Raw genomic sequence first — 23,085 nt, forward strand, 5'->3', positions numbered from 1 at the left:
ACACACACACACACAAAGGTGGGTTTGTCCCTTTTTGACCGAATTTATTAGTATTTTTTTACCCAAAAAGTTGACATGAATAACCCACCAAACCCAACACAAAATATTTGGGTTTGAAATGGATTTTTTCTAGACAGGGTTAGTATTTAAATTTGAATCAAGGTTAGGGATTTCAAGTGAGGTTTCAAGACAGAGTTAGGGTTTCAAAGTAGGGTTCGAAGACGGTGTTGTGATTCAGACTTGGACAGGGTTAGGGTTGAAAATTAGGGATGAGGGTTTTGAACTTGTGCGTTTGTGTGAATGGATTGACAGACACGTGAATAGATAGACGGATGATCCAGAGGCCGGTTGAATGTTTAGGCGCTAATTATGTTAGCGCACCGCCGCCAACATAAGCAAAAACAAGGCTCGCTAATGGTCGATAGGCTGCGCGCAGGCACACCCGCACTCTTCACTTGTAATGGCCGATAATTGGTCGCCACTCCGCTCGGAACAAAATGTTCCGACAAATGGGAGGAAAAACAACCTCCAAAAACCTGAACGAAACGACGCCAGCCTATGTGTTGGATGAATGTGCAGTTTTATTTCTCCGAAAATGCTCAATTTTAATTGAGTTTTTAATTAGTTTTCGTATTCGATTGACTTTTTATTTTAATTTTATTTATTTTTTATAATTTTTGGGAGTAGAGTGAAAGATAAGTAAAAGTCACTATACGTGAATTTTTACTTTGCATTTATGTGAATAGACAGACAGTTTACATTATGTAAGTGAATGGACAAACAAATGTTCAGATGAACCATATGTGAGCGGACAGACTGATTTACATTGCGTATGTATGCACTGTATGTGAACGGACAAATTTCATGTGTATATGCACTCGTATCTGCGAATGGACAAACGCGTGTTTACATGTATGTGAATGGATAGACCAAGACTTAGTGTATGTGAATGGACAGTGAGACCTGTTCAATCTGTGCATTGTGAATGGTCAGACAGAGGCTTACATCAGCATGTGAATGGATAGGCCGCCGTATGACTCCGTCCCTTACAGCAGTGGTCCCCAACCCTGGTCCTCGGGGACCGGTACCGCCAGCCTGTTTTCCATGTCTCCCGCAGCCAACACAGGTGATTCATATCATCGGCTAATTAGCAAGCTCTGGAGAAGCCTGATAACGATTCCCACCTGTGTTGGCTGTAGGAGACATGGAAAACAGGCTGGATAGCGGTCCCCGAGGACCAGGGTTTGAGGACCACTGCCTTACAGTACTAACAAATGCAGAGTTTTTCTTTCAAAGTCATCCAATTAAGTCGCACACTTGCACAATGAGAGCGGATATCTCTTCCCGCAAGGCATCCATGCTCCTTTTGTCCCAAAAGTTGCCATCAGGTGTTGCCGTGGCGACGGAAGGGTCAAGGCATGTATGCGGCTGAGAGATAAATGAGGGAAAGCACGTCCACGCGCGACTGCCCGCTTCGAGCGGCTGTCAGATGACTTCATGCTGTTTGCTCGTTGTCCGATGCGGCGGCGGCGGCGACACTATATGTAGCCAAATGCTAACTATTAATTAACAACGTGGGTCTCCTGACGGCGGTGTTCGGTTTAGGTGAACGGTATGAGATTTTTTCTAATAGGTTTTTTGGTGAGCTAACAAATACACGCACGCACGCACGCACGCACGCACGCACATACACATACTCACCCACACACACAAAAAAAAAATAATAATAATATATATATATAAAAAAAAATATATACATAAAAAAAATAAAATAAAGAGCAATGATGATGACATTTCCGAATGAACAATACTGAGCTCTTTAAAAAGAAAAGGAGAAAAAAAAAATTAACAACGTGGGGCTGCTTGGTTTTGGTGATGGCGATGCGGTGAGAGGCGACAAAAGGACAATGTGATGCACAGGGGGATTGGTCGCCAACTCGTGGATGCAAATAACCTGCGTGGCTTTTAGAAGTCGCTGAATCCACGATGTCGTTGATTTTGATGGAATCCGAAACGCACACGATGATCACGCGCTGTCAAAATTGACATCGATGGGATCGCTGCATTTTGATTGGTCGTCTCGCACGGTCGCAAATTGCCGAGCGCTGTCAACGGCCTGTCTCGAAGCAATCACGCGAATTGCCCGGTCGCGCGTCAGTGCGCAATCAGCTCATCGTCCATCCAGCCTGGAGTGGGTGGAGTCCCTCAGGGCGGATGACGGCAGCCCACAAAAATCATTCATCCAAAAAGGTGTCATCTTCATTCAATAAAAGCGACAGCGTGTGATTAAATGCTTTTACCAGACAATCACAAAAATAATAATAATACATAACAAATATATATATATATATATATATATATACTCAATGTAAATTATAAAATATTTTTGCTTATTTAAAAAAAGAAACATTTGATATAAAACAGAACTCTTCAAAATAGCATATGAAAATGTATGAAAACAAACTTTTCAAAAATGTATATACAGTTCACTGAATAATAAAGAAAATCATTGAATACAGCATGAAATAAAAACAGTAAATTCAGTATCTTTTATAAAAAAATCACTACAGTATGAGATTAAATTATGCGAGTGCAAGGCACAAAACCCCCAGAATAATATAAATAAATGTTTAAGACACATAAATCATGAATTGTCTTATAAGTGTGCATCCTGAACACATCCAGCCAAGACCGTCATAAATATAATACAGTCATTTAAAATGGCATGTCGAACAAATATAAGAACGCATAATTGACATCATAATAAATGAGAATACATGAAACGGTATGTGCTTTAATAGTGTGTATGACTGAATACAATTAAAACAAAAACTACACATAATGTGTAATAAAGAAAACTAGTAATAAAAAATACACATATTAAAAAAAAAATGTATGTAAAAAAAAAAATTGCTGTCAAGTTTGAACCAATTCTCACTCCATGTAAACCTTTTTTGGCTCAGCATGTTGCTGTTTTTCTCAAATAAAAAAAAAATATGTAAATGAAAATTTGAAAAGCATGTAAATGGAGACTTAACGCTTACCTTTGTTCCAATTGAGAGTCCCTGTCAAGAAAGAAGTGCGATGTTCAGTGTGAAGATGCGGCAAGCCCCGGCCAACGTCACCCAAACCTCCCTTTTCACACACAAATGCGCGCGCGCGCGCGCACGCACGCGATCGTGACGCGCTAATAGCGTATCGACCAAGCCGCCGCCGCCAAAGACGCGACAGTAGCGCGTCGAAATCAATAGTGGCAGCAACGTGCTAAGGAAAAACGCTTTACTGCGTTGTCAACGGCAACTATGAGTCTTAATTGATCAAATCGTAAAACTCATCAGCAAGATCTGGAGAAGCGTGATAAGGATCCTCACCTGTGTTGGAGGAGGGAGACGTCTAAAAGACACAGGGTTGCCTACCCCTGAACTCGCCGATTTATTTAATGTATTTTTAGGAGTGCAGTATTTTTATGTGTCTATTTTCTGGGCTTACGACGTTGGCACACATTTTGTTGTGATTTTTTTTAAAATCTAGACTGATTTTGGTTATCTGAAGACAAATGAATCCTATTTTCGATAGTGTGTAGCATTGATCTTGTGTTTGGCTAATTTACCATATCGTGTATTTGCACTTTCTTTGTGTACTTCGCTTACAGTAACTGCTAAAAGTTGATGAAGTAAAACATTGCAGTGTTGCAGGTTCAAACCTTGTGACGCGTGTGAGGGAACAGAGCAGCCCGCCAGGCCAGGATGCTCTGGCACACCCCGCCCCTGGCCAAGGGGCCTCTCGCCCTCATTCATCGGACCCTTCAGGGGGTCCTTCTCTGCTCCTCCGAACCGTGGCTCCTGCCCGGTCGGTTGGATTTGGCATCCCGATCCCCGTCCGGCTCCATCTGGGTGTCTGGCCGCTGAGGGTGAGAGTGCTCGTCCTTAATGCCAGGGCTCCGCCCACTCGTTGTATATGCTAACAGGTGGAAGGGGATCCCCTAACGTGCCCTATTCCTATTGTTTTAGATTTCCTCCAATCTGTTTTCGATAAGGGGCGTTCGTTCCCCTTCTACGATCAAGGTTTACGTGGCGGCCGTTTCGGCCCGCCATATTGCAGTGGATGGCAAGTCTGTGGGTTGCCATAGCTTAGCGGCCTCCTTCCTCAGGGGTGCCCTTCGCCTTCGTTCTAGGAACTCGCCTCGAGTCCCCCGCCTGGGACCTTCGATTGGTGCTCAACGCGCCGTGCCGCTTGTCTCGTAAGACGGCATTTTTCTCCTTGCGATAGGATCCGCTAAGCGGGTCGGGGAGCTCCGCCCCCTTTCTGTTAACCCCAAGTGCCTTCGTTGGCCCCCCCGACGGGTCAGGGGTCAAATTGTGGCCAAATGCAGTTTTGTCTGGCTTTCAAGCCGACCATCGTTTGACTCCGCCGTCGACGGATGGGGATGACGCTCCAAGTCTTTGTTGTCCCGTGAGGCCACGCCTCTCTCAATGGTTCGGGGATGGGATTCGGCAGTCGTACCGGGTCTCTGGTCGTTCTGGTTGCATATCCTTTTATGGATTCTTTCTCAAGTGACGCATATTCTACTTTATTCCATCCATCCATCCATCCATTTTCTGTACCGCTTGTCCTCACAAGGGTCGCGGGGGTTGCTGGAGCCTATCCCAGCTGGCTTCGGGCAGTAGGCGGGGTACACCCTGAACTGGTTGCCAGCCATTCGCAGGGCACACAGAGACGAACAACCACACTCACAATCGCACCTATGGACAATTTGGAGTGTCCAATTCACCTGCCATGCATGTTTTTGGAATGTGGGAGGAAACCGGAGTACCCGGAGAAAACCCACGCAAGCACGGGGAGAACATGCAAACTCCACCCGGGAAGGCCGAAGCCCGGACTTGAGCTCACAACCTTGCACTGGGAGGCGGACGTGCTAACCAGTCAGCCACCGTGCCGCCCCTACTTTATTCTATTATTGAAAAAAAAAATCTAGAAAATATTTGTGTTTAGATTTTTAAAAAAAATCGGACTCTCTATATGTTCCAATCAAGCTATGCTAATTTGCGTTGACATCCACACTTATGCGCACTGTGCTAACGACGCGATGAATCATTTAGCAGGTGACTTGCACTGCTGGCAGATGGCCGGCCGGCCTTTGATGAATTGAGATGAATGAGAGGCAGCGCGGCGACCATTCATCTTGTTTCTCGCGCTAATGATTATCATGACGAATCATCTCGCACTAAAATAACTGCAGACTTTCTTCCTTTTTCTTTTTTTATCACAAGTCGCATTTATTCATTTTTTATACATTTGACTGAGTATCAGAGCAAAGGATTGACGCAGTTTTTTACGTCCACTTGACTGATGTTGTTAACGTTTTTTGCCGGCATTCCAGAATTCCGCCGGATGTTCGACAAGTTCTTGAAGTCGGACATCTCCTTGTTTTTTGGAGCTTTATAATGGAAAAAAGGAAAAAGTGTGTCAATAAAAAGTCTAGTCATTTTCTAGGCTGTGAATGTCCCAAGTATGCGCGTGTGTGCGTGTGTGCGTGTGTGCGTGTGTCACCTGCGGTCAGATGAGCGTGCAGGGCTTCTTCTTGACCTTGGTGGGCTGAGGACAAAGAACGGCTCGGATGGCTTCGTCGAATACGGTCTTCAAACCTCGCTGAGTCAGCGCAGAGCACTCCAGGTATTTGATGGCGTCTGCAACACGCACGCACGCACGCACGCACGCACGCACGTACGCACGCAACAAATTAAATAATCGAGGTCCGCTTGGGATTCGGGTTTCCAGCCGCAGGCGGGGTTTCAAATTTAAGTTGAGGTGTATTGGGCCTTTCAAGCATGGGTTTAGGTTTGTCAGTGTTGGGGTTTCAAATTAGGGCCCCAGACAAAGGTTAGGGTTTCAAGTCTGGTTTGGGGTTTTAAGCAATGGTGAGGTTTCCAAGTTGGGGTAACAAGCTATTAATGGAAAACTCACGTTTGGGTTTTGAGTCTGTGTTAGACTTTTAAATGAGGGTTTCAAGTCAGTGTTTGGGTTAAATAATTAGGGTTTGAAGCGAAGGTTCGACTTTCAAGTTAGATTCTCAACCTGTTGATAGGGTTTTGTTTTCAAATTGGGGTTTTAAGCAAAGATTGGGGTTTCAAATTAGGGCTTGAAATGATTGTTTCAAGATAGTGTTAGGGTTTTCAATGATGGTTTCAAGTGAGAGGTAGGGTTTCAAATTAGTATTCCAAGCCAGAGTTAGGGTTCCAAATAACAGTTTTAAGTTAGAGGTGGGGTTTTAAATGGCAGATTCAAGTGAGAGGTAGGGTTTCAAATTAGTATTCCAAGCCAGAGTTAGGGTTCCAAATAACAGTTTTAAGTTAGAGGTGGGGTTTTAAATGGCAGATTCAAGTGAGAGGTAGGGTTTCAAATTAGTATTCCAAGCCAGAATTAGGGTTCCAAATAACAGTTTTAAGTTAGAGGTGGGGTTTTAAATGGCAGATTCAAGTGAGAGGTAGGGTTTCAAATTAGTATTCCAAGCCAGAGTTAGGGTTCCAAATAACAGTTTCAAGTTAGAGGTGGGGTTTTAAATGGCAGATTCAAGTGAGAGGTAGGGTTTCAAATTAGTATTCCAAGCCAGAGTTAGGGTTCCAAATAACAGTTTTAAGTTAGTGGGGTTTTAAATGGCAGATTCAAGTGAGAGGTAGGGTTTCAAATTAGTATTCCAAGCCAGAGTTAGGGTTCCAAATAACAGTTTTAAGTTAGAGGTGGGGTTTTAAATGGCAGATTCAAGTGAGAGGTAGGGTTTCAAATTAGTATCCCAAGCCAGAGTTAGGGTTCCAAATAACAGTTTTAAGTTAGAGGTGGGGTTTTAAATGGCAGATTCAAGTGAGAGTTAGGGTTCCAAATAACAGTTTTAAGTTAGTGGGGTTTTAAATGGCAGATTCAAGTGAGAGGTAGGGTTTCAAACACAGCAGTACACTTCCAAGTTATACATTTCAATTAGGGTTTCAAACTTGTCAGGGTTTCAGGTCAGGATTCTAATCATGGCTGGGGTCTAAAGTTAAGGCGTTAAAACAAAGGTTAAGGTTTGAAGTCGGGTCTCGGGGCACCCACCAATCTCCTTGGCCAGCGCCAGTCCTTGCGGGTACGTGATGGGCGCCAGTTTCTTGTCCTTGAGCTTGTCCACCGTGTCCTTCTCGTCCCGCAGGTCCAGCTTGGTGCCCACCAGGATGATGGGCGTGGACGGGCAGTGGTGGCGCACCTCAGGGTACCACTGGCGCGCAAACGCAGCAACGTTACCGCGGCAACTCGAGCGATCGGGGCATTCGTGGATTACAAGGCAAGGTTAGGACTTTCAACATATTGGTTTTAGAATCTGTGGTTTCAGGCTCAGGTTAGGGTTTCAAACGAGGATTTAAAGCCTGCATTGGGTTTCAATATTGTCACGTGGCCCGCGAGACTCACCTTGGCTCTGACGTTCTCGTGCGAGGCAGGACTCACCAGGGAGAAGCAAATCAGGAACACGTCCTGCACACACGCGTGACGATGAGTGAGTGTTGTCGGGGCGCGCCCGTACGTACACGCACGCGCGCGCGAGCGCACGTACCGTCTGAGGGTACGACAGCGGCCTGAGCCTGTCGTAGTCCTCCTGGCCGGCCGTGTCCCACAGGCCCAAGTTGACCGGCTTGCTGTCCACCATCACGTTGGCCGAGTAGTTGTCGAAACTCAGAAAAACAAAAAACAGGAATGCGTCGTCATGACAACGCTTTCCACATTCAAACACATTCAACAGAAGATTTTTTACATCGCCGTGTGTATGTATGTGTGTATGTGCAAAAATTAATGCATGAATTAAAAATGAATTCAAAGCTCCTTTAACGCGCGATTAATGACTGGCCCTGACTTGGAAAGTCTTTATTGGGGCAATTCCAGTCGCACCGCAGCAGGCATTTATATAAATATAAATGTCATAATAATGCATGTATTTATGGAGACTGGGGTCAAGTTGTATTTTATCATTAAAAAAAATGTGCAGAATTTCAGAAGTTACTTCATGTCAAAAGTTAGATAGGTCCTAATATGTAAAGAAAAATGCACTGAGCTGTCACCAATGTCTTACAAATGCAACTATGCCATCTAGTGGCAGAAAAATGACCTCAACACTAATCAATATCTCAATTTTTTTAACTATTACGAAATGACTGTACCAATGACTAAAAGATGCAGCCATATTTCTATTAGTTTAACATATTTTACCACTTTTATGTTAACAAGAGGATGACAACTTAAACTTTACATTTTATTGCACATTTAGAGCCAATATTATATTTGTGTTTTAGCGCTATTGAAGTCATGCGATTAATTACGATTCAAACTTTTAATCGATTGACACCCCGGGTGAATATATTTGGGTAGGTTTTTATGCGTATGCTTGTCTGTGTGTACGTGTGAATATGTTTGTGTGTACATGTGTGTGTGTACTCACACAGTGGGGATGTATTCCCCCGGGAAGGCATTGGTTGTATAGCTAATGAGCAGACATGTTTTCCCCACGGCCCTGGAAAACGCGCACACACACACACAAATGTATATGACGGTGAAAAAAGACAAAAAGTGTGTGTGTGTGTGTGTGCGTGTGTGTGTATGTCAATTTAAAGAGAAGTGAAGTGTGTGAAAAACAGGAAGTGGTGAGCTTGACACGTTAGCGTCACACACAACGCAAGCTGCTCTTCAACGCTCGTTTTGGTTTTTTTTTCTTGATGTGAGCAACCGCAAAGGATGTTAAAATGAGGTCTCTGTTAAATAAGTGCAGTCGACTTGTCAGTCTATTACCTCCGCAAAGGAGATGATGTTGCCATTCGTGCAGACACAACCCAATTGGTTATCATTATTTATTTGGGACTTTGGATGATCCCATCCAGGAATTGCACAAGTTGAAAAACTTTACAAAAGCCTGTAAATTCCACGTATGTGTTCGGGTCAGCTCGTCTTTTACAGCAGTGAGTGAGTGGGTTGGTTTGTTGGCTGGTTCGTTTTTTTTTTTAGTTAGTTTAGTTCATTGGCTGAAAAGTGGGTTGATTAGCAGGTTCATTTGTTAGTTAGTTTGTAATCATCAATTGGTTGTGATTTTCAGTCAGTCAGGTTTGTGTTACCAATAAATAAATGTATGTATCTTAGTTAGTTAGTTAGTTAGCTAGTCATTCAGTTATTTAGTTAATGTGATTAGATAGGTAGTTAGTTAGGCAGTCAGTCAGTTAGACTTTTAACTAGCCAGTTAGTTAGGTAGGTAGTTTTTCAGACAGAAAGACCCTTAGTTAGTCCATCAATCAATTAGTTAGTCAGTTAATTAGTTAGCTAGTCTGTCATTTAGTTTAGCTGGTCAGGAGTTCAGTTAGTTGGTCAGTTGATCAGTCATCAGTAAGTTACTTTGTTAGTAAGTCAGTTAGTTAGTAGTTTGTTTAGTTAGTTGTTTAGTTACTCTCTCAATTAGTTAGCCAGTTCTTTCTGTTAAGCTGTGACGAACAAGCGATAAGTAAATTTGACTAGTTAAACACTGTAATGAGTAATTTATCATATTAGAAGAATAAACCCTATGGGCAAAAGTATTGGGCCACACACAGGAAGTGGAATGGTAAAGACCAGGAAGTCTTGCGTCTCTGGGGATTTTATGACATGGACGCTCACCGACGTGCAATCCACTGACTGTTCTTCCGCACCAAACTCATCTCAGCACCGTTTCTTACAAAGTCGACTTTGTGTCGAGAAAAGGAAGTTGGCCAAAGTCTTCCGACGTAATCGCAACAAACAGCGTACGCCTCAAAATAGAAAATTCCCAATTATTCTCAAACGGGTTCCCCAACATGTGATCCAGCAATGGCTTGACCCAATATTTTGGACCATACTGTCCAAGTAAAGCTCAGCACTTGTAAATGGACTCCTCGTCGATAAGTCACGCCCTCGCGCGCACATACACACTCGCACCGCACACATTTTTACAAATAGAGAAATGATCAAACAGTTATAAATCGCAAAATTGATCCTAATTGATCAATTCAAATAATAATGAAAGTCGTACCCGTCTCCCACCACCACGCACTTGATGGCCTGCATGCTGATCCGCTTCACACTCCACACGCACACACAAAGACGAGCTACCGTGTGACACCACAGGAACTTGTAACACGTGCACACTCACACATGCACATTTCTTGTCATCGTGTGTGTGTGTCAGTTGCTTGTGTTCAACTTCCTCTTTCAACTTGTTCAACTTCTTTCCTTTCATTTATTTTCCACCCACAAGGTGGCACCCCAGTCATTATTTGACCCTCTTTCAAAAAATTATAATTTTTGGGGTATTTCAAAAAATTGGGGCCAAATAATAATGCCATTTATCATTGAAGACGTCATATTTTCCTCATGAGTATGTTGATTTTTTTTTTTTGACATTTCAATCCACATCCGTACAAAGTTACAAAATAAAAAATAAATAAAAAAAAGATCAGAATGAACAGCAGGCATGCTGGTACTTTTCCGGTGTCATTGACATTTGAACTCTTGATGTCGTGTGGCGACACCGTCGACTTGCTTCAGACCACAGCCTGACGAAGGAGGATGCTGAACAAGCTTCTGTTCAGCACACACAATCCACAGCATAAACAGTAAACCCAACTTTGAAACCTGAGATCACATATTCTAACAGCTGAATTTTTTAAAACTCATTTTTGTAATGGCCATTAAAAGTTGGGACCCTAATTGGAAAGTCAAACCCTCTTTTGAAACTTTCTGACAGCTGAAAATGTTTAACTCAATTTTGTAACCACTATTGAAAATTGGAACCCTACTTGGGAAGCCAAAGCATCTTTTGAAACCTTGCTTTGAAACCCTGGCACCTTTAAAACCCGAGATCACACATTCTGACAGCTGAATTTTTTTAAACTGAATTTTGTAACCACTGTTATATATTGGGACCCTACTTGGAAAGCCAAATCCTCCTTTGAAACCCTGGCACCTTTAAAACCTGAGATCACACATTCTGACAGCTGAAAATTTTTAACTCAATTTTGTAACCACTATTGAAAATTGGAACCTTACTTGGAAAGCCAAACCTTCTTTTGAAACCTTACTTTGAAACCCTGGCACCTTTAAAACCTGAGATCACACATTCTGACAGCTGAATTTCTATTAGTATTTTTTTCCACTTTTGTTAACAAGAGTATGAAAACCTAGGGTTTTTTTTATTGTACATTTAGAACAGATATCAAATTTGTGATTAATTGTGAGTTAACTAGTGAAGTCATACAATTAATTATGATTAAAAAATGTAATCACCTGACGTGATTTAAAAAAGAAAAGAAAAGATTATGAAAAATTTGGGGTGTCTGTTCTAAATGTACAATATTTTTTTTCTAGGTTTTCATACTCTTGTTAACAAAAGTGGGGATTTTTTTTTTTCAACTAATAGAAATAATTTAAATGAATTTTTGACGTTTATAGCCGTCAATGGCAGTGATAATAAGGGGGTGTACACACTTTTGCAACCATTGTTTAGGTTACCTGGTCACAATGAATAGTGTACAAAGTTTTGTGATGATTTATCCTTCTCTCATTGCTTAAATTATTTAAACCACCAACAAAAAAAGTAATTTGAACAGGGGTGTGTAGACTTTTGATATCCACTGTATGACTTGATCAACAATAGCCATCCCTTGCTTTGTTTTCGAAGAGAACAGGATGTTACAGACTGCTGGAACATGATGTCATGTGATAAAAAAAAGAAAAAAAAAGGGAAGAAAAAGAGCACATCATGTTCCGTTCTCGTCGTCATTGGTTTTATTTTGAAAGGGTGACTTCCTGCCGGGGGGCAGGAAGCGGCGAGGTTACGGAGCGTGTCAGTCAATCACGTGTCATTTTGGAGACTTTGTGCTGATGCAGCATCCGCACCAGCTCACTCTCATATTTCATCTTGTCACATCACGCTTTTGTTTTGGTGGCGCTCATGACTGACGGCCAAATGGGTAAGACACATTTTCATTGTTTTATTGTTGCCTGTTTGTAATGTTTCTTTTTTTGTTGTTGTGATTTTTGCTGTCTTTCTTGTAGTTATTTTTTGTTGTTGCTTGAGTTGTCTCTATGACCCCCCCCCCATGAATTTTAATTTTATTTTAGCTTTTTGTTTTTGTTGTTGAAAATTCTGAATCTCTTCATAGATATGTTTTATTTTTGCTGACTGACATGTATTAGAATTTTTTTTGATTTAGTTTATTGTATATTTTGTTTATTAGTTTCAGATGAGATTTTTTTAAATGTCAGAATTGTTTACATTCTTATAACAGTTTTTGTTTAAGATCCTTTTTTTCCCCCACATTTGATTTTATCCAAATTACGACTAATAATATACATTTTGTTGTCGTTGAAAGTTTTGTATAAAAGAATGAAGTGATTATTTTTTTCTTAAATTTTTTTTCACTTTAATATAATAATTTTCCATTCAAAACTATACAGTTTAACTTATATATTTTATTTTATTTTATTTTTTGATGCCTCTTGTTTAAAATGATCATTCTTAAACATTACCCCACCCATTTAATTTTGTTACGCCTTTACGTTTTATTTACAATTCTGAATTCAACTTATCAATTTACCCTCAACAGTGAATTGAGACACAAATGTAAGCATGTAAACCTTTTTTTTTTTTGCGCAAAAGCAATATTAATTGCAAAACTCTCTCATGCTGCTCATTGAGAAAGCGTCTCTCGATTTCTGCCGGCAGTCCAACAAAGTGAAGCGTGCTGTCATTTCCTTTGAACGGCGCTTCTTCTTTCTCCTGATGCGCGCAACATCTTCGATGACTTGCGTGCGCGCGTGCGTGCGTGCGTGTTGCACAAGCAGCACACAGGAAAGGGCGTGTTGTCGTGCTCGCCGCGTTGTCGTTCACATGCAAGAAGCGAGCCGATGATCCAATGATCACGCCTCCGCGAAAAGACGCTTTCATACAAAGCAATCAATCCGTCGAGTGGAAGACATGTTTTTTGCTCTATGGCGGATTTTCAATCTCACAGATTGCTGTTGTGGTCAGAACGATTGTTGTGTAATGTCAAAGAAAGATCCCTGGTCTTGATATTTATATTCTTTCAAATGTATTTTTAGTATACGGTATACACGTATTTTTGTAAATAGCATTTTCCACATTTCCAATTTTACTCATAAATATTGATTAGAAATCTCCATATGAAAGTTAGCATTTTTTATTTGAATAATTTTTTTATTTGTTTTTATCAAAATGCAGCATATTATTCATATATATTTTATATAAATTATGCTTTCATTATTTTTTGTTATCTATTTCAAAAATCATTATTTTTTTCATTCATTCATTTTGTGTTATTTTTCTGTTTAACATGATTAAATTGATATCTGTTTTTTTTAGGGGGTTGTGTTATTTTTCTGCATTTTTAAAATTAATTTTAAATGAGAATTGTTATAAAATATTTTTTGCCTTTAACTTCTATAAAATGCTGAATTTTTATTTGATTTTGGAGGGAAATTTTCATGTTATTTTTGCTCTATTAAAAAACGGAAATAAAAATTCGTATTCAATTTTGATAACTTTTTTGGGGGGGGGATTTTTACAAGGAATTATGTTGCCTTTGTTTATTCAAATAGAATGTAAATCTAAATTTTCATGACATTTTTTATGCCTTTTAATCTTGTATATATATATATATATATATATATATATATATGTATATGTATATATATATATAAATTTTTTTCTACCGTCGTGTATAAGATATGTAATTTCACACTTTGAACAAAATAATTTTTTTACACTAAATATATTTCCACCACACCCACATAATATTGCAAAACAAACAAACACAGCTGATGTTCAATCCCCAAACATTAAAAAGATAGTAAAAAACGTGACCAAAAATCCTGGTCGTTTTTTCTTAGAACTTTCTTCTTCTTCTTCTTCTTCTCACTAAAACCTCAGTTTGAATATCCTGCAAAATTAAGGCTCATCCTAAGTCATTCGCTGCCAATGACGGCCGTAGACGTCAAAGATCCAATTTGACCGAGTTAACATCTTCATTACGTTACTTGTCGTGTTGCAGTTCTGTCAGACTTCACAGCAGCTGAGAAGTTGGAGCTGGAGAGCATCAAGATGCACAAGCAAGGACTTCTGGATGACATCCAGGTACAATGTCGCCATTTTGGAAAGACAAAATGCACTTCATGAAGACTTTTCCTGGTGTGTGCAGAAACTGAGAGGGGAAATCGACAGCGTCATGGCCGAGATTCTCAACTTCGAGTCGGCTGAGGAAAGGTAAGCGAGTCGATCATGAGGGGTAGAGATAGACCCATATTTTTTTTCAGCGCCGATTAGTAGTCAGGCGTGCCGATAACCGATATTTGGAGCCGATATTCATTTTAATAAATATTGGCATCAAAATGTGAAAAAAAAAAATGAACTTCAGCTTTAAATTTTTTTGAATTTTAAAGAATATGTTTATTGAACAACTTTTAGGGTTTGTTAAATATTATATCTCCCAGGGGCATGTTTTCAAAAGTTAAATAAACATTTCAATAAATAGCTCCCTATTGTTGTAAATAAAGTTTCCCAAGTACTGTATTTTTATTTTTTTTTACTCATTTTAGTTTTAATTTCAAACAAAAACAGAAGGTGCAAGGCCAGCACAGCATCTCTGGAAATTTTAATAATTTGTTCCCTGATGACACTTTTTAAAATGGATCTATTATATGATTATTCAAAAAGGCCGATGCCGATATTCGTCAAAATGCTGAATGTCGGCGTCGATAATCGGCCCGGTCGATAATCGGCCCGGTCGATAATCGGCCCGGTCGATAATCGGCCCGGTCGATAATAATCGGCCCGGTCGATAATCGGCCCGGTCGATAATAATCGGCCCGGTCGATAATCGGCCCAGTCGATAATCGGCCCAGTCGATAATCGGTCTATCCCTAATGAAGAGAGCTCCAAAAATCGGCTTGGAAATATGATTATTTGTCATTTTTATTTGAAGTTTGACGCCTCGCCATCAACAGCTGTTTTGTGTTTTTTTGTTGCAGCAGAAACACGGGAAGGAAGCAGTTCTTTAATGGGAAGAAGAAATTCAACATGGACCCCAAGAAGGTGAGCGGCAAAAAGTCTGTTGTTGTGTACCCGGCGTGTTTGCATGTGTTTGCAAGGACTTCCTGTTTAGCATGTTGATGCCGCATGTGTGGTTTCCGCCACGCTTCACCCGCCACAGCATTGTTTACATACTGGAAACTTGAACTTAAATAGACCACTTGAAGGTGGCAAGAGATGAGAAAAACAGCAGATTTTGGTCATTTTCAATCCCTGGGTGTGTCCCAATACTTTTGTCCAAACGGTGTAACTTACGACAGAGTAAAATGTTTTTATTTGCACTTCTTTAAAATGCAAAAGCAGAAACAGGATGTGATTTTAGGGAATCGGAATTACTGAAGTTGGTTCCCATTTACACGTGAGCAGGAGATGAGATCATTGTCAAACAGAGGGCTCGAAGACCTCCGCCAAGGCGGCAACATTTGTTCAATCAATGAAATGGATTCAGATCTGGATTCAACTTGATTTGTTTTTAAGGGAATCTGCCAAGGCTTCGTTGTGAAATCATTTAATATTGACTAAGATTCCAACACAAAACATAACTAATGAACATTTGGCTCAGGTACAAACAAATGAACTTGTTGCGTTTACATTGCGGCTAAATGTGCAATTTGGATCCGATTTGGATTCAACTTGATTTGTCATTTAATCCTTCTGACAAGTGTAAACACAATTGACATTCCTACATCAACTTGTTGCATTTACAATGGGGCCAAATGTGCAATCTGGATCAGATCTGGATTAAACTTGATTTGTTTTTAAGGGCCTCTGCCAAGGCTTCATTGTAAAATCATTGAATATTGACTAAGATCCAACACAAACATAGCGAATTAACATTTAGCTGAGGTGCAAACAAATTCATTTGTTGTGTTCACATTGCGGCCAAATGTGCAATCTGGATCAAATCTGGATCCAATTTTATTTTGTCATTTAATTCATCTGATATATAGTAGCACATTTTGTGCGTGTTTGCGTGTGTGTTAGCAACATGAAATTCGGCAGGTATGGCTTTTTCATGAGTAGACCGACAAAACAGTCTCTCGAACCAATGCCACAAAGACTGCCATTTTGGTTGTCCAACTTAAGGGGTCCTTCAAAAACAAAATTGTCCCAGAAATTGTGTCCATTTTGCTAACACATTTTAATTTTTCAGGGCATCAACTACCTGGTGGAGAACAAGCTATTGGAGAGGAGCGCCGCATGCATCGCCGACTTCCTCTACAAGGAGGAGGGCCTCAACAAGACGGCCATCGGGGAGTTTCTGGGAGAAAGGTCAAAGTTCAACCGCGTCTACCAGACAGAAGGACTAGCTTCGTTTTTGGCGAAGGCGTGTGGGTTGACCCCTGCCAGCCAAGTTTGAAAATTAGAGGCTTTTTTGAAAATTCAGCCCCTGAAGACAGTTTTACTTCGTAACATGAAATTTGGTAGGCGTGCCTATCAAGAGTAGACCCACAAAAAAGTCTCCAGAAACTATGGCCAAAAAGATACAGGAACTCCATTTTGCTTCGTAGCAGCATCTTCTTAAAAAAAAAAAAGGGGGGGGGGAGAATAAATTCAGCCCCTGTCACAAGTTTGGCTTAGCAGTGTGAAATTTGGTCGACTTGTCTCTGATGAATAGAAAGTCTCAAGAAGCCCTTAAAGCGTTTGACTTAGCAACATCAAATTTGGTCAACATGTCCATCATAAGAAGACGCTCCAAAAAAGTCTCCATATGCAGGAAATGTTCATTTTTGCTTCTAAGCGGCTCTTTCGGGCTCATTTGGCCTCCCGAGTTAAGAAAAAAAAAAAAAGGAATACATAAATTCAGCCCCCAAAGCCAGTTAGCAGTCGTGCTTATCATGAGCGGACCCACAAAAAAAGACACATAGGAAGTCTGCCATTTTACTTTGAAGGGCTGATCTCAGGCTCACTTTTTTTGTCTGATTATTCCTCGGTGAGGAAAAAGTCCCAAAAGGTTCCATTGCCGCTTTTCTTTCTCATCAGAGACGAGCTCCACCTGCAGAGCCTGAAGGCCTTTGTGGAACTTCACGAGTTCTCCGACCTCAACCTGGTCCAGGCGCTCAGGTGGGTCAACATGCTATGATGTCATAGGTCTCGTTATGACATCACACTCCGACGTCGGCTCGCGACATCCCGCCGTGATGTCGCTTTGACCTTCGCCCTCTCGCGGACCCCGTCAGACAGTTCCTGTGGAGCTTCCGTCTGCCCGGCGAGGCCCAGAAGATCGACCGCATGATGGAGGCCTTCGCCGCCCGATACTGCGAATGCAACGCAAACGTCTTCCAGTCCACAGGTAAGCTTTTTTTTTTTAAGGGTTTCAAAATGTGTGCATTCATTTCAAGGTCATTGAAAGTTCCGTTAACGCGTGATTAATTAATGGGCGCCCTTTTCAGACACATCGACATCAAAATTTAGCGGTCATTTAATGTATTAATAATTCATATATTTTGTGGTAACTGGGGCCAAGTTGTATTTTACAATTTTTAAAAATGTGCAGAATTTCACAAGTTACTTCATTTGAAAGATGAGTTAGTTCTTAATATAAGAAAAAATGCACTGAGCTGTCACCAATGTCTTAAAAACGCAATTATGCCATCTCGTGGCAGCAAAATGACCTTAACACAAATCAATATCACACTCATTTTTTACAGTACAGTAAATCTTTTTAATTTTAACCCAATTTTATGAATTATTATGGAATTACTGTATCAATGACTAAAAGTAGTTTAACATTTTGTCCCACTTTCATGTTAACAAGAGTATGAAAGCTTTAAAATATTTTTTTGTTCATTTAGAACAGATATAAAATTTTTGATTAATCGCGAGTTAACTATTAAAGTCATGCGATTAATTATGACACCCCTATTTTTTTTTACTTTGTGGATTAGTTGTCAGGGGCGGAGCTAGAAGCTTTTCAATGGGGTGACCAAGGTGACACAATGACTCACTAATTGAGATGAGATGCCATTTTATGACTGCGGCTGGTACGGTAAACAATGGAGGCCACCATGTGGCTCCGCCCATTTTGCACGCTGTAAATAAACCCAATGACTAAAATGTATTGACGAGCGGGTCACCTTACGACTTTTTTGTCCACAAAGCGTTTGCCTTCGGGACTTTCACTTCTGCCGGCCTGCTTGGCTTCCTCCGCGGCCGCACGTGCGTCGCGCTGACTTCACTTTTTCTTCCTGCGTGTGCGTGTGCGCGCGCCACAGACACGTGCTACATCCTGTCGTTCGCCATCATCATGCTGAACACCAGCCTGCACAACCCCAACGTGAAGGACAAGACCACGCTGGAGCGGTTCGTGTGCATGAACAAAGGCATCAACAACGGCCGCGACCTCCCCACAGAGTTGCTCTCGGTAAATATATGATATGTTAGGTGATATAAAATAGCAGGAAGGAAATAATCATGGCATATAAGTTGCAAGTAGGACCGTACAAAATGACTTGATTTATTTATTAATCTTTTCTTCCATCTCAAATGACTAGTGTGTTGCAATTATTTTTTATCTCGCATTTTTTTTAAATTATTAATATTGTTTTTATTACTAATAACTATTATTCTTTAATTGCATTTATTTTGTAATATTTTTGTAGTATTGATTATTTCCCTTATTTCTTTATAGATTTTTTAAAATTAATTGTTAATATTTAATTTGAAATGATTATAATCCCATTTTTATTTTATTCACATTATGAGGATATTTTAAATAATTGTTATTCTTTGTCTGTAATATTCTAATGCATTGCCATTTTTTATTTAGTCGATTTTGAAATATATTCTTATTTAGCTATTTTGTTTATGTCGTATTCAATTTATTTTGTTATATTATTTTTTGGGGTAATTTTAGTTGATTAATTCTTACAGTTTATATTTGACTTATTTTCCAATATTTCTATTTTAAATGGGACGCATTATTATTATTATTATTATAATTGGCAATTTGTAATTATAATTATGTATAAGAATATATTTAACATACAGTATAAAATAATAGCATGCATATTACTACACATAATTATATGTGTGTGTATATATATATATTAGAATTTTTACTCACTTTTATTTAATTTATTTTGAAATATTTTTTGTTTTCTTTTTTATTTACTTATATTTTACTTACATTTTTATAGAATTCATTTTGTGTTATTGTTTTTATTTAGCATTATTAATTATATTTACATTTGATTTACATTTGATTTACTCTTGCATATTTTGTATTGTCATTTTTTCATATCATTTCTCGTGTCATTCATTCTTTGTTATCATCGTATTACTTTTTTTTTCCATTTTCTTCATATAGCAGAGTGAATAATTCATCATTTATTTCCATTCTATTACACAGCTTGCAGTTCTATTTTTAGATATGACTTAACGATGACACGTGTTGTTCGGGTATTCGCGATTCATCCTTTTTTTTGTCTCAGAAACTTTACGAGAGCATCCGCAAGGAGCCGTTCAAGATTCCCGAGGACGACGGCAACGACCTGACGCACACGTTCTTCAACCCCGACAGAGAAGGGTGGCTCCTCAAACTCGGTACGCGTGCGCGTCGTTCACTTCCCAAGAGTCGCCGTTTCCATTTTCAACATTTTTCATCATTCATTCATTTTTCGTCTCGATTCGAAGGCGGCCGGGTGAAGACGTGGAAGAGGCGATGGTTCATCCTGACCGACAACTGTCTCTACTACTTTGAGTTTACCACCGTAAGGCCTCCCTCCAGACACTCCCCTTGTTTGCAAACAAGCTACAGTGGATATAAAAAGTCTACACACCCCTGTTCAAATGTGACCAACCCGCATCATTTGAAACCTTTTCTCACCATAATGTACAACTCAGTTGCAAAAAAAATAATATTTTCAAGAGGGGAAGTAAAAATAGCCAAGAAAAGATTTGGTTGCATAAGTGTACACACCTGATTATAATGGGATGTGGCTGTGTTCAAAATAAACCAATCACATTCAAACTCGTGTCAAACGGGAGTCAAATAAAGTTCCGTTTTTTAAGTAGGCTTTTTAAACATTTTTTTTTTACTTGATTGGGACACCACTTTGCCATTTATAAGAGGGGTGTGTAGACTTTTTCTATACGTGGTAGCTGCTCCTGATGGTTGGCTTTTCACTGGCAGGATAAGGAGCCCAGAGGCATCATCCCGCTGGAGAACCTGTGCGTCAGAGACGTCCCCTTCCCGCGCAAACCTGTGAGCGTTCAAATACCACAACTGTCTCTTTATTTTGCATTTTGAAAAATATTAATTCATAAAAAATAAAAATAAATCTAAAAATAAATAATTAAATAAATAAGTGAAATTATACGATATAAGTTATAGTGTTTAAATTATAGAGAAATATAAATTCATTTTAAAAAATCTTTAAAAAGTAAGTAAAATTATACTATATAATTTATAGTGTTTTAATTATAGAGAAACATTAATTCATCAAAAAAATAAAACATTCTTAAAAAAAAGTAAGTAAAATTATACTATATAATTTATAGTGTTTTAATTATAGAGAAACATTAATTCATCAAAAAAATAAAACATTCTTAAAAAAAAGAAAGTAAAATTATACTATATAATTTATAGTGTTTTAATTATAGAGAAATATAAATTCATTTAAAAAAATCTTTAAAAAGTAAGTACAATTATACTGTATAATTGATAGTGTTTTAATTATAGAGAAATATAAATTCATTTAAAAAAATCTTTAAAAAGTAAGTACAATTATACTGTATAATTGATAGTGTTTTAATTATAGAGAAACATTAATTCATTAAAAAAATAAAACATTCTTAAAAAAAAGAAAGTAAAATTATACTATATAATTTATAGTGTTTTAATTATAGAGAAGCATTAATTCATTAAAAAAATAAAACATTCTTAAAAAAAAGAAAGTAAAGTTATACTATATAATTTATAGTGTTTTAATTATAGAGAAATATAAATTCATTTAAAAAAATCTTTAAAAATTAAGTACAATTATACTGTATAATTGATAGTGTTTTAATTATACTTTCATATTTATTTTTAAAATTGTGTATTTATTTTCATATTTATAAACATATGAATTAATTCATAACTTTTTTTAAGCTGAAATAGCAAAATGTAAAATATAATTGACGCCAATTATAAATAATATATTATTATATAATCATAAAAAAAAAAATCTTGAAAAATAGGAACAAACCATGCCAATAAGCGTTTTCTTCACTAAAAACAGGGTTGGCTATTTTATTTTATTTTTTTATGATGTAATGCATGCATTATCTTACTTTAGTATGAACTTATTTTGAATACATTACATATGTATTTGAATTCGCATTTTTTGTGCTGCCGCTGTGGTGCCAGTACTGCCTGGAGTTGTACAACCCCCCCAACAGTCGGGGTCAGAAGATCAAGGCGTGCAAGACGGAGACGGACGGCCGCGTGGTGGAAGGCAAACACCAATCGTACGCCATCTGCGCCGCCAGCGCCGGCGAGCGAGACTCCTGGATCCACGCCATCAGGTAACACACAGTTATGGTGGTGGCGCAAAGAACACATGATTTTTATTTATTTTTAAAGTTTGACAACCAATGGCTTTATCTATAAAATACATTTTATTTTATTCCCATTCATTTAAATTTTTTCTAGCCTGTTATAATGTTTGCATTGTGTTTAAAAGGAATATAAATTAGAAATGTATTACAGTGTGTGGTTGGAGTATTTTATTTATACTAGTTTTTGGGCAATCAGGATTTTGGAGCGGATCACCGATCTGCAAGCTTTAAAAAAAATATATAAAAAAAATAAAAATCGATCCAATCAGAAGATGAACTAATATATTGAATTATTGAATTAAGCAAATTATTTATTTAGGGTACATTCGCTGGGAATTGAGACCACCCTGGTCCATGAAAAGCCAAAATTCCCATATAATTGACAACCATTGAAATGCATTGGGAATAAATAATAACAATCTAAAAAAATCTTGCAAAAAATGCCGATTAATAATAATAAGAAAAAAAACGTATTTAAAGCAATTTGGGGAAAAAAAATCTTGAATTATTCGTGCCAATATTAGCAATTTAGGTGAACGTTTGCTGTCCCGTCTTATTTTGCAGATCTGACCAATGAGCTCATTGATCGATGGTGCAAATTATGACATGACAACCAATCTTTTCCAATTTTCCCTAAAATGCAAAACATCGGCCAATTTGATCCAGCCGATCCGATAAAGCCTATTAAAGGTTAAAAAAATATTAAAATGTCAAATTAACGTCAACGATGATCGGGACGTCACCGCGTTGGTTATAAACGAGCGATGTCTCTGGATCTTGAAAGGGCGAGCATCACAAAGGACCCCTTCTACGACCTGGTGTCCCAGCGCAAGAAGAAGCTGATCAAGCAGAACCAGAACCAGCAGGACTGAACCGGACTCTGGTCGATGGAACACGCGCACTGGCGGACATTTTGGATCCAAATGGAAAGGTTTTCTCTTCGTATGTGGGCCCGACGGAAGCGAGTCTCCGTTGGCAGCACCGTGCCCAGATTTGGGTCCCCCCCCCCCCCCCCCAAGTTGTTGTACAGTGACTGAAGATTGATTGAACCCTTGGACGGGTCCTTGGAGGGACATTTTGTGGTGTTCAGTTTTCAAGCCATGTGCTGTTCTAAATATTTTTAAAATTGACAAACAGTTAAATGGCGTAGATTTTTTTTTTTGGGGGGTGGGGGGGGGCGTGGTTTGCGCTTGGTGACAAATGAAGGTGGATATTTAAAGGACCTTTTTCAGGGTTAAACTATTCATCACTTCCTCTTCTCTTGGTGCAAGCAGCTGTGGAGTGTTTTTTATTGTACTTCTGCTTTTTTTTTCATGCACATTGTTTGGACAAAATATGTTCACTGTATATAAATCGACAAAGATAGACGTGCGCTTCCTGTATCAGATTTTTTTTCATGACCACTTCCTCCACCCTCG

The 23,085-nt window shown here is 39.0% G+C and overlaps 3 protein-coding genes across 8 annotated transcripts in view; 1 reads left to right on the top strand and 2 right to left on the bottom strand.

Annotated features, from left to right (window-relative positions):
- Window positions 1–3,328, bottom strand: part of sstr3b (somatostatin receptor 3b) — a 7,263-nt gene extending 3,935 nt beyond the window's left edge. Inside the window, exon 1 of the mRNA XM_086083103.1 lies at window positions 3,045–3,328. The gene's annotated coding sequence lies outside the window, so the exon portion shown is untranslated. The remainder of the gene's footprint in view (window positions 1–3,044) is intronic.
- Window positions 1–23,034, top strand: part of cyth4b (cytohesin 4b) — a 25,090-nt gene extending 2,056 nt beyond the window's left edge. For 2 of the 5 annotated variants that reach the window (XM_086083097.1, XM_086083098.1), the window contains 13 exons: window positions 5,561–5,673; window positions 7,181–7,317; window positions 14,088–14,170; window positions 14,235–14,299; window positions 15,064–15,127; window positions 16,278–16,396; window positions 17,108–17,188; window positions 17,305–17,417; window positions 18,340–18,488; window positions 19,558–19,836; window positions 20,259–20,330; window positions 21,477–21,634; window positions 22,452–23,034. In XM_086083097.1, the coding sequence (XP_085939223.1) occupies window positions 7,203–7,317; window positions 14,088–14,170; window positions 14,235–14,299; window positions 15,064–15,127; window positions 16,278–16,396; window positions 17,108–17,188; window positions 17,305–17,417; window positions 18,340–18,488; window positions 19,558–19,836; window positions 20,259–20,330; window positions 21,477–21,634; window positions 22,452–22,539 (1,386 nt within the window). In that variant the 5' untranslated portion in view covers window positions 5,561–5,673; window positions 7,181–7,202 and the 3' untranslated portion in view covers window positions 22,540–23,034. Of the gene's footprint in view, window positions 1–5,560; window positions 5,674–7,180; window positions 7,318–11,861; window positions 11,988–14,087; window positions 14,171–14,234; window positions 14,300–15,063; window positions 15,128–16,277; window positions 16,397–17,107; window positions 17,189–17,304; window positions 17,418–18,339; window positions 18,489–19,557; window positions 19,837–20,258; window positions 20,331–21,476; window positions 21,635–22,451 lie in introns of those variants that run through there. The other 3 variants (XM_086083099.1, XM_086083102.1, XM_086083100.1) reach the window with 3 other exon arrangements.
- On the bottom strand, window positions 5,248–10,162 carry rac2 (Rac family small GTPase 2). Of its 2 annotated transcripts, none has more exons than XM_086083104.1 (7): window positions 10,049–10,162; window positions 8,459–8,530; window positions 7,580–7,697; window positions 7,438–7,500; window positions 7,087–7,246; window positions 5,551–5,687; window positions 5,248–5,437 (listed from the first exon to the last, which is right to left on the bottom strand). In XM_086083104.1, the coding sequence occupies exons 1-6, from the start codon at window positions 10,081–10,083 to the stop codon at window positions 5,557–5,559; spliced, it is 579 nt and encodes a 192-aa protein (XP_085939230.1). In that variant the 5' UTR covers window positions 10,084–10,162; the 3' UTR covers window positions 5,248–5,437; window positions 5,551–5,556. The 2 variants fall into 2 exon arrangements, with proteins under 2 accessions (XP_085939230.1, XP_085939231.1); XM_086083105.1 differs by having other exon boundaries at window positions 10,070–10,150.
- Window positions 23,035–23,085: the final 51 nt, after the last annotated feature.

This window comes from Leptonotus elevatus, chromosome 8, assembly GCF_054856555.1.
Source record: "Leptonotus elevatus isolate MCC_2025b chromosome 8, RoL_Lele_1.0, whole genome shotgun sequence".
Classification (NCBI taxonomy): Eukaryota; Metazoa; Chordata; class Actinopteri; order Syngnathiformes; family Syngnathidae; genus Leptonotus; species Leptonotus elevatus.